The 10,926-nt window shown below is 66.9% G+C and overlaps 1 protein-coding gene across 1 annotated transcript; it reads left to right on the forward strand.

Annotated features, from left to right (window-relative positions):
* The first annotated feature begins 250 nt into the window (after window positions 1-250).
* CTSD (cathepsin D) lies at window positions 251-10,360 on the forward strand. Its single transcript, XM_060019515.1, has 9 exons — window positions 251-413; window positions 2,474-2,633; window positions 4,590-4,713; window positions 5,179-5,297; window positions 6,703-6,929; window positions 8,571-8,693; window positions 9,065-9,209; window positions 9,304-9,402; window positions 9,482-10,360. The coding sequence occupies exons 1-9, from the start codon at window positions 343-345 to the stop codon at window positions 9,647-9,649; spliced, it is 1,236 nt and encodes a 411-aa protein (XP_059875498.1). The 5' UTR covers window positions 251-342; the 3' UTR covers window positions 9,650-10,360.
* Window positions 10,361-10,926: the final 566 nt, after the last annotated feature.

Here is a 10,926-nt window from a genome sequence, read left to right on the forward strand (position 1 = left end):
CGCCCGGCTAAGGTGTCCAGGGGGTGGTCCCAGGCCCCATCCCCTTCTGCCCCGGCCGGGTCTCGGTAATTCCCGGGGGGTCAGGGCAGGACCCGACTGGGACGGGCGGCGAGCGCATGCCCGCCCGCCGTGCGCGGGCCCGAGCCGGAGAGTCTGTTCCGGGCCCGGGGTCGCCCCGCCCCGGCCCCGCCCCGGCCCCGCCCCCGCGCCGCCGCCGGCGGCCCACGTGATCAGCCGGGGTGCAAACAAGCCGGTCAGCTGATCCATCCCGACTTGCGCCGTCATCCCGGCTATAAGTGCGCGACCTCTCGGACTGTCCGCTCCGACCGGGTCGCCGCCGCCATGCAGACCCCCTGCCTGCTGCTGCTGCTCGCCCTCGGCCTGCTGGCCGCGCCCGCCGCCGCGCTCGTCAGGTGAGCCCCGCAGCTCGCGCGCCCCGGTGACTCCCGGGCACCGCCTGAGCGCCCCGCGCGGCATGCGGCTCTGCCGCCCCCGCGGACTACTGCAGGGTCCACCCTCGGGCGGGGCGGGGGGACCTCTGCAGGTGCGGGGTCGCCCAGAGCCCCCGTCAGCCCCGCGACCCTTCCTCTCTACCACCATGGGGTCGGCCTTGGGGGGACCGGAGGAAGCAGGAGGGAGGGCGGCTGTGACTGGGCCGACCCAGCGTCCCCAGGACAGGCAGGGTGGGAGCCTGTACTCAGGGCCCGCTCTCGGGTGGAAGTCGGGAAACCGAGGGGTAGGCCCAGGAGCCCGCTGAGCCTGGGCAAGTCATTTTCCTGCCTGGGGTCGCCTTTACTAGATGTGAACTGGTTGTGGTCTCACCTGGTGTGTCCCATGAGATCTTACCATAGGTCCTGGGCCGGCTGGGAGACCCTCTGGACACCAGGAGACCCACACGTCCCGGAGTCAGAGGGAGTCGGCCTAAGGAGTGGGTCTGGGAGAACGGCCCAGCCGGCACCAGGCTGTGGGCGGCTCCCCCCACTCTGGGGCTGGGGCTTTGTCGCAGCAACACCAGCCGCCCCCAGTGAGGACCATGCCCTCCTCAGGCCTGGGGGGCTCCACTGGGCCCAGTGACTCCACGGACTGTCGGGCCTGGTCCAGGGCTGTGCCGTGCTGTGTCAGCTAGGCGGAGGGTCCCCCACCCTCCCGGCCTTGCAAGGCAGCCTGCTCGCCCAGCAGGGGAGGGGTGCGGTGCGCCCACCCCTTCCTGCCCCCACCCTTGCCCCCCCACCCCCCGCGGGGCCTTTGTGCTCGGCAGGGGCAGGCATGCTTCCACCTCTGTTGTGGGCCTTTGCCTGTGGGCAGGTGGGTGAGGTCTCAGGGCTGCAGGAGCTGGCTGGGGCCAGAGCGGACCGAGCCTTGCCGAAGGGCTGGCTTGTGTGGGCGCCTGTGTGCGCTGTGGCCTGGGGGCGAGTAGTCCCAGCTGGAGCAGTTGTGGCGGAGCTCCTGCAGGCCTGAGCCTGCTCTGGCCTCAGCCCCAGGCCCTCCCCCGGGGGTGGACGGCAGTGGGGAAGGAAGCCTGGGGCCTCTTGGGGCAGCTGAACCCCAGCCCTTCACATCTCGCAATCCTATGGGACCGCAGGCACCTGTTTCCTTAGTTGCTGGAGGGCGTGTCCCTCCCTCCCCCCAGGCAAGAACCTCAGGCTTTTCCAGCCTCTCCGGTCTTAGGCAAGAGGTGAAAGGCCCATCTTCCTGGAGCACGCCCTTGGCCTGTGAGGAAGAGCCAGCTGTGACCTTGAACTCGAAGGTCCCCAGAGCTGGGAAGACATTTCATCCAGTAGCTCTGTTTGGTCTGGTGGCTCTCCTCTCCCACCTCCTGGGGTGGGTTCAGACCCCTGGGGAGCTGGGGATGGAGAAGGGCCCCTCACTCTGCTCCCTCCTGCTGGGTGGGCCACCCAGGCTGGCATGTGTGCTGGGAAGGGTGCTCCAGGCGGGGGCACTGGGGCTTGCGCGGAGGAAGGCAGGCCTGGAAGCCCCCGCCTCCAGGGTCCAGGCGCCAACCTTGCCCCCCTTCGGCCTGTGTGGGGAGAGAGCCGCTGGGCTCAGTGCGGCCTAGGGTGAGGACTGCAAGGAAACGGGGTCATGTGAGGGGGACTGGGGGGTGGGCAAGGAGGGCTTCTCGGAGCGGGTGGCCTGGAAGTCCCACCTGACAGGCAGGAGGTGGCCACCCCATAACTCAGATGGGTAAACTGGGACCATCTCAACGCGGGGTCTGCGTGGAGAGTGGCAGGTTTGGCCAGAGGGCCAGGCAAATGGGACTCCACGGAGGGCTTTGGGCAGACGTGACAGGTGACCACCGACACCCTCATAGCCCGCACTGGTCAGAAGAGACCAGAGCGGGCCCAGAGTAGGGACAGTGGGGTGCAGGTGTCTGGGGGGGCGGTTGGGCCTCCAGCTTGGATGTGGGTGTGGGAACCTCCAGGTGGGGTGGCAGCCAGCCGGCCCTGACGAGCCCGGACCCCTGTCTTGACAGGATTCCGCTGCACAAGTTCACATCCATCCGCCGGACCATGTCGGAAATGGGGGGCCCCATGGAAGACCTGATCGCCAAGGGCCCCATTTCAAAATACTCCCAGGGGGTGCCCACTGTGACCCAGGGGCCCATTCCTGAGATTCTCAAGAACTACATGGATGTGAGTTTTGGTGGAGGCGGGGGGGGGGGGGGTGCGGCCAGGGGCTGGGGAGCGGGTTGACTACGGACGCAGTTGTAGACAGGGGCTGGCTCTTAAGTTCTGTGAGCCAGCGCGGATTTGGGTGAAATACTCGTGTTCTCAGCCCCAGTGGTTTTGGGGGCTTCGGCTGCATGGTATGGGGGAGGGGCTTCTGAGCCATGCCCTTCGCCATGGCTGCTGCCCACAACCCCCTCCAGACTGAGGGCTCTGACCTCCCGCATCCTCCCCAGCTCCCCTGCCCGCCCTGGTCCTCGTCCCGGGGGGCTGAGAGGGTTGACTTGCGCGGCCCTGGCACCTCCCTGGCGTCTCCCCCACGTACCGCCCCCGTCAGCTCAGAGCTGGGCCGGCGTCTTCATCCTGGCAGTCAGCCTGGGGGGAGCTGTGTCAGCCCCTACGGATGAGGGCGCTGGGCACGGCACGGAGGAGCCCAGAATCGGGCCCAGGCCTGCCCGAGAGTCTGTGGGTGGGGGCCTGGGGGTCCCTGAGCTTGGATCGCCTGTGTGCCCAGGCGGCACTGACTGCCCTGGAGCTTCTGTGCTCTTGCCCATTCTGCTGGAAGGCCTGGGGCAACCTGTGGCCCAGTCCCTGGGCCCTACCTTCCTCTTCGGTCAGCGGCCAGCCCTTATGCCCACTGCCCGTTGAGGGGGAAACAGGCCCAGAGGTGGAACATTCTGGAAGCCAAACAGCAAGCTGGGGCCAGGTCCTGGGCCCCAGCCTGGTACCTCTGGGGCTGCCCAGGTGACATCCTCTTTGCAACCCCCGCCCCCGGGGTCTTGGGGAGCCAGCTCCTTGCTGCCATCCATCCTCTGGTCCACTTAGGGTTGGGACGGGAGGCCTTGCCCTCTGTCCTGCCTGGTTGGAGCCCCAGCCGTGCCAGGAAGCTGTGGCCTCACAGGCATGTGATCAGGCTGGTCAGAGGGGCCGTCTGCCTGGGGCCTGACGGACCAGTTCCTGGTTCCTGTCCCCCCAGCGCGCGCACGCGCGCGCGCACACACACACACACACACACACACACACACACGCGCGCACACACACGCACAACGGAGATTTGCTGAGTCATTCTCTGACCCCCGTCCCCCCCCCCTCCCCCAAGTCTGGCCACTTCTGTCGGGTCATGAGTCAGCGACTGCCGAAGTGGCCGGCAAGAGACGACTGGAGGGGTTGGAGCCAGAATCCTGCAGCAACTGGTGGCCCAGCCTCCCTCCCTCCCTGGGGAAGGGAGTGCCCGGGAGGCAAGGCCCAGATGACTCCAGACAAAAACGCCCATGTCCTCTGACCTGCGAGAGGGCCAAAGACGGGGTTTCCCTGGGAGGCTCCAAGGGCCACGTGCCCCCTTCATGCTCACCTGAGCCCTTGGTCAGCACCTGGGCCTCCCCCGGGGCAGCCTCTGCTGCCCTGTGTGCAGGTGGGAACGCTGAGGCCCAGAGCAGTGAAGGCAGCATGGCTGGCAGTGAGGGATTCAGCCTGCGCCCTCGGCCACCTAGATCCCTCTGCCTGGGGGCCCTCCAGGCTTGGCCCCGTGGAACCTGAGGCCCCAGAGTCAGGCCCTGACTTGACCCCCACGCTGGGAGGAGGTCTTCCCTCCTGGGGCCCTGGACCCGTGAGTCACAGAGGGTCCTCAGGCAGGCGTCTCAACCCTCTCGCGACACTGACTCCACTGCTGGCTTTGGGGCTTTCCCGTGGGGTGGTCGTCCCCCAGCTCACATGCAGGCAGGACGGGGTGGTCCCCAGGGGCCCTGGAACCCGAAGTGCCCATGGGTACCAGGACCGACGGCTCGGGAGGGGCAGGTGGGGGTGGGCAGCCGAGGCAGCAGATCTGACCCTGGGCCCCTCCCCTGGCCCGGGCCTTCTCTGGGCCCCGTGGGGAGGTGAGGCTGCCCCTTGCCCTAGCCCTGACAGACCCTACCTCCCACCCAGGCCCAGTACTATGGGGAGATCGGCATCGGGACGCCCCCGCAGTGCTTCACGGTGGTCTTCGACACCGGCTCTTCCAATCTGTGGGTCCCGTCTATCCACTGCAAACTGCTGGACATCGCCTGCTGTAAGTCAGCCTGTCCCACGCCTCTCCCTGGTGGCCAGAGGGAGACCGAGGGCTGGGCCCAGCCCCTGCCTGCCATGGACGCAGGAGGGTAGCGGCCCTGGGGAGGGGCATGCAGCCCTCCATCCCTCTCCCGCATGCGCTGTCCCCGCGGGCGCTAGGGCTCAGCTGTCCAGCCTCAGCCCACCTCCTCCAGTCCTGGGGCGTAACGGTGGGCAGGCACAGACCTCTGGTGGCCCTGTCCTGGCACCTTGTGGGCAGCTCGCAGCTCCCACCTCTCGGCCACACCAGACAGGCTTCCCTCCCTGGGGTCTCCACCCTTGCTCGCATCTGGGCTGGGACCGTGGGAGCCAAGGATGGAGCGAGCTGGGAGGGTGGTTGGTGGACGGGCTGCAGCAGGCGGCGGGGGTGCCCAGCGGGTCTGGTCGTGGCCCGGCGGGCAGCCTGACGGGCTCCCGGCCGGTGCAGGGACCCACCACAAGTACAACAGCGGCAAGTCCAGCACGTACGTGAAGAACGGCACATCCTTCGACATCCACTACGGCTCAGGCAGCCTGTCCGGGTACCTGAGCCAGGACACCGTGTCGGTGAGTGCGTCTCTGGGCCACTGCCCATGGAGGGGGTTTGCCCTCTGAACCCCAGGGCAGGGGTCTGTGCCAGCTCCCCAGAGGGGCTCTTTCGTTCGGGAGGCGAGCAGTGGTCAGCTGAGCGAGGGGCCTGGGGGTTCAGCTTGAGCAAAGGCCCAGAGGTGGGGAGCTCAGTGTGCTTGGTGGCGAGGAAGTGGTAGTGGGACGGGGACGGGGACGGGGTGGACGACAGCTGGGAGATCGGAAGGGGAAGTGGGCAGAGAGCCATTGAGGCACAGGTGTAAGAGTGCTGGGCAGGGCTCTGGGACCAGGACCCCCGTGGGTGGTTAGTGGTGAGGCCCCTGGCCACAGAGCCGGGTGGAAGAGCCAGTGGGAAGATGGGGTCCCGTGCTGACGTGTTGGCTTTGAGATGCCGTTGGGTGATGGGGTCAGGCATGGCCGGGGTTCCTGCAGCTGGAGCTGCTGGCAGAGGGGCACCTGCAGAGGATGCTGGGCGGGAGTGGGCAGCAGCCGGGGTGGCTGGGGGGCAGGGGGCGCCTGCAGGATGTGCCCACCTGCCCCGGGGAGGGCTGAGGGGCCCTTGTGGGCTCTGCCCGTGCCCCTGCGCCTCTCACGAGCTCTGGGGTGGAGCTGCTGGGGCCAGGCCGCAGGAGGGGCCCGGGTTGGGACTTGTAGAGGAAGAGGAGCAAGCAGAAGATGGTCCCCTCGCAGCCCCCAGCCCCGGGAAGGCCGCGTACTGCAGTACTTGGATGGGGGAATGGCAGAGGCGTGGGGGGAGGGGCAGGGGCACTGTGGTTCCCTGTGGGCCACCCCTCCCCCTCCTTATCTGCCTGCCCAGGTTTATCTGCAGGGGCCCCTCCGCCACGTTCTCTCTGGGCCTGAGATGGGATGTCACCCAGCACGTTCCCCTCCTAGGTTCAGCCCCAAACAGCCATTTCTTCCCACATCCTGTGCTGTCTTTATCTGCAGCTCCTGGTGGCGGGGGGGGGGGGGGGGAGGGGTGGGGCGGGGGGGCTGTGTGGCCTTGAGTCCTGGGTCGGGTCACGGGTTCCCCAAGGGCAGGAACAGGCCAGAAGGGAGAGCTGTGGGTGGGAAAGCCTGAGCTCACAACCCCACCCTCCCTCCTCCCTCCATTTGCATCTATCCTTGAAATATTCCTGGCAGGGTGTAGGCCCCGCACCCCTGTTGTCCCCACCTGTGTCCGGCCGGGGTTGCCAGCCCTTTCTTCTGGGTCCTCTGCCCTTCTTGAGTCTCCTGTGGGCTACCTGACAGGCACCGACTGAGCTGGGCTTTGTAGCCATGGCTGCCCTCGCAGGGACGGGAGGTGATGGGCTGCCCCGGGTCCAGCGTTGGGCTTGGCGGGCCACGTGGCCCACTGACTTCTCCCCGCCGCCGTGGCCCTCAGGTGCCCTGCAAATCAGGGCTGTCGAGCCTGGGCAGCATCAAGGTGGAGAGGCAGACCTTCGGGGAGGCCACCAAGCAGCCAGGCATCACCTTCATCGCAGCCAAGTTTGACGGCATCCTGGGCATGGCCTACCCCCGCATCTCCGTGAACAGCGTGGTGCCTGTCTTTGACAACCTGATGCAGCAGAAGCTGGTGGACAAGAACGTCTTCTCCTTCTACCTGAACAGGTGGGTTAGGGCGAGTCCCTGTCATGCTGGCCCTTCCCGTGGCCCCCGGCCAGGCGCTGGGTCACAGCTCCTGACCTCCGACTGCAGGATGGGTTGGCGCCCTCTCACAGACGGACAGGCAGCCCCTCCAGAAGGCTGTGTCTCACCGGGGTCTGGGATCTTGGAGAGCCAGAGCTGGGCCGGGGTCTTGGCAGGGTTCCCCCCCACGTCAGTCTGCCCACCATTCCCGGGCCTGGTGATGGGCAGATGTGGTCTTAGCCCCCGGGTCATTTTCGGCCCACAGGGGACCAGGCCACGAGCCTCAATCTGTGACAGGAGTTCTGGAGGCAAGAGGGCCAGGGTTTTCCTGCGGGGGTGACCTCGGGGAGGGCTTGGGGCGATGTCATGTGGGAGGCCTCCCCAGGGGTGCTGCTGGGGAGGGGGTCCTTGGGGAGGGGTCTCAGTCTTCCAGTTCCCGGCCTCTTCCCAGGACGACAGTGCTGCGGGCCTCGAGAGGGAGCCCAGACGGGAGGGGGATGCAGCTGTGCTGAGGGTGAGGCTGCGGCAGGGCGTGGGCCGGGTGGCCGCTGCCCTGAGCTCTGCTCATGGTCACCGAGCCCTACGTGCCCCCCCCCGGGGTCTGACCCCGGGCATTACTGGCGGAATTCCAGCCCAGAGCCCTCGGCCTGGCCTCTGTGGGAACTGCCTTCTGTCCTTTGCTAGGTCAGTGGCAAATACTCAGCAGCTACTTGGGGCCAGGCCACCTGCTAGATGCTGGGGTGCAGGTGAACAGTAGGGCCGTTCCCCCTGAGTTCCTGGGTCCAGGGGAGGCAGACGAGGTGCAGTGGACCCGGGAGATTGGCCAGGCCTGGGACTGGGGACGGGTGGCCCAGCGCTATGACTCCCCGGGTGATGGGCTGAGGCAGGAAGTGGGCTTGCAAGGGCAGGGCTGAGGGTGCGGAGGGGCACTGGAGGTGAGATCTGCTTTCCACACAATGGGTTTTGGAGGTGACGGAGGTGGAGGCCACAGTGGTGGCGGAAGGACAAGCTCAGCAAGGCGTTTCTGAGTGCTGGGGACAGCCGGGCAGACGTGCTGAGCTCAGAGTATTAATATAAGCGTAAATGAGAGGTGGGGAGAGTCAAAAGCTGAGATCCGAAGGGGGAGCGAGTCATGGAAGGATCTGGATGGAGGTCATCCTCGGGAGCAGCAGGTGCAAAGGGCCTGGGGCAGGAACAGCTGGCTCAGCTTCTCTCAGGGTTGCCGGCACCTACTGGAAGCCCTTGGTTTTTCTTCCAGGCAGGTAAGGTCCCTGCTCCTGGAGCTGTTAGCATTCATGTTCTCGTCTGCCTGCTGGCCTGACCCTGGCCGTCCTCAGCTGGCAGACCAGGAGCCCAGAGGCCGAAGCAGGATCTCTTCTGCTCAGGATGGGGCTTGGCCTGCCTTCCACACTGGTTGTAGGATCAGAGCCCCTCCCCCCTTCTGGATACTTCCACCCCTGCCCGCCCAGGAAGAGTCCTGCTCTGGGGCACCTGCTGAGATCGCTCCTCCCATTCCTGATTTCTGACCTGGTCCCAGCCTGTGCCTGTCCACCCAGTCCTCGGGCTGGACGCCTGGTGCAGGGGTGGGCAGGGCAGCAGACTCCCTCCCTCCTTCCCCCTCAGGGACCCAAATGCACAGCCCGGGGGTGAGCTGATGCTGGGCGGCACCGACCCCAAGTACTACAAAGGCTCGCTGATCTACCACAACGTCACACGCATGGCCTACTGGCAGGTCCACATGGACCAGTGAGTACTAGGTCGGGCCCCTCCCTTGGCTCCCCAGGGGGCGTGGCTTGTGGGGACCCCGCCCCCGGCCTCGCACTCAGCAGGGCCTTGTTGCGGTGGAGGGGGGCCGGGCAGGGTGGGCCTGGACCCTGTGTCCCGCCAGCCCTAGGTGCTCTGGCCACCTTCTGGTGCCCAGCCGAGCTCTCGTACCCGGGCTCCAGCCAGTGTCCCCTCGTCCACAGGCTGCCTAGGGGACTGTTAACCCTGCTCTTGGCTTCTCCAGCCGCCTCCCTTCCCCTCCCCTCCCACCCAACTCTGCTTGGGCTGAGTCCTGCAGTGGGGGCGGGGTCTCCAGGTGGCCCTGGGAGGGGACTCACACCACCTCGCTGCAGGGTAGACGTGGGCAGCAGCCTGACCTTGTGTAAGGGGGGCTGTGAGGCCATCGTGGACACGGGCACCTCCCTCATCGTGGGCCCCGTGGAGGAGGTGCGGGAGCTGCAGAAAGCCATCGGGGCCGTGCCGCTGATCCAGGGCGAGGTGAGCAGGCGGCGGGGCCGGGTGGGGAGGACGGGCACCCCGGGCCGCCATGCCCCTCCCCCTGCACATGCAGCGTCTCCTCGTCCCCCCTTAGTACATGATCCCCTGCGAGAAGGTGTCCAGCCTGCCCAAGGTCACCGTGAAGCTGGGGGCTAAAGACTACACGCTGTCCCCAGAGGACTACACGCTCAAGGTGAGCTGGGGGCTGGGGGCGTGGGGCGGAGCACACCCAAGGGCGCGGCCTGGGTGCTGACCTCCGTTGGCCGTCACAGGTGTCGCAGGCTGGGAGGACCATGTGCCTAAGCGGCTTCATGGGCATGGACATCCCCCCGCCCGGCGGGCCGCTCTGGATCCTGGGCGACGTGTTCATCGGCCGCTACTATGCCGTGTTCGACCGCGACCAGAACCGGGTGGGCCTGGCCGAGGCTGCCAGGCCATAGCTGGCTCCCCGCCCGCTGGCAGAGTCCGGAGGAGGGTCGAGGAGGAGAAGGCCTCAGCCCTGCCCTCCCGGCCACCCCACCCCGCCACACACTCACACTCACACTCGCACTCACAGCACAGCTCTCTGGAGGCTGCCCGGGTTCCCTTCTGTGGTTTCCCCCTCCCTGGTTTCGGAAAAGCTGCCTGCTTGTCTGTCTGTCTGCTGGAGGGGCGGGTGGGGGGCGGAGCCAGTGGGCGGCTGTGGTGCACAGGCTCCGTTCTCTAACCTGGAAGACCCAGCTCGCTGGGCGCTGTGCATCCTAGGACCCCCAGCCCCGGGGTAGTTCCCTCCCCAGCCTGCACCTCGGGGGCCTGGCCACCCGGTACCGCCCAGCGCCAGGCTGCACTCTCAGTCGCCCCTCCATGCAGCTGGGGCCCGGCGCCCTGCACTGCGGCCCCCACCCGTCTGCCCTAGACCCGGCAAGGAAGGGGCCAGCTGAGGCCTGAGGATGAGCTGGAAGGAGCTGGCAGGGGTGGCAGGGGACAAAAGCTAGTCCTGTGAGGCCTCGGTGGGGTCATCCTGGGGCTTGACTCCGTTGTGGAGGACATTGAGGGTGTTCTCTGGCCTGGGGATGGGGTAGGAGGGGAGGGGGCTGGTGCCGGGCTTCCCTGCGGCTGCCCCCTTCTTGAGTTGCCGGGAGCAAAGTTGGCATGAAAATAAAATCCGTCTAGGCCTCTTACTGTGTGTCGGCGTGTTTTGTGCTTGGTGGGGAGGGTGGTGGGGAAGGAGCTGGTGTGGCAGATGCCCTGCTGTCACTTCAGAGGGAGGGCTGACCCAGCTACCCTGGGGTGCACCTCTGGGGTTGCCCTGGGCCTGGCTCACAGACCCAGACCCCAAGACTTTCGCCTCCTGCCCAGCCTCGTGGCCAAGACGCCACTGGTGGGGGACTGGCTTGTATGGGGGCCTGGAGCAGTGATCAGCAGGGTGGGGCACAGCACAGGGCTTCTTATGCGAGTACCTTCATGGAGGCATGGTTTTCAGGTCCAGGTGAGTGTCCTCCATGTTTCCTTGGAAAATGTTCCACCAGCAGTGGGGCCCGGCAGTGTTCCCTGATCCCCCTGCACACATGATTCCGGCCTAGGAAAGAGGCCTGATGAGGCTGGTGCCACCTGGGCAGCCCACCTCTCATCTGGGCCTCTTCAACAGCCCCTGGAAGCCGTATCTCTGTGTGTGAGCCATGCCGATGCTGGAGCAGGCCAGCCTGGAGTCCTGGGGTTGCAGGGATTGAAGTTAGGA

Source organism: Delphinus delphis, chromosome 8, assembly GCF_949987515.2.
Source record: "Delphinus delphis chromosome 8, mDelDel1.2, whole genome shotgun sequence".
Classification (NCBI taxonomy): Eukaryota; Metazoa; Chordata; class Mammalia; order Artiodactyla; family Delphinidae; genus Delphinus; species Delphinus delphis.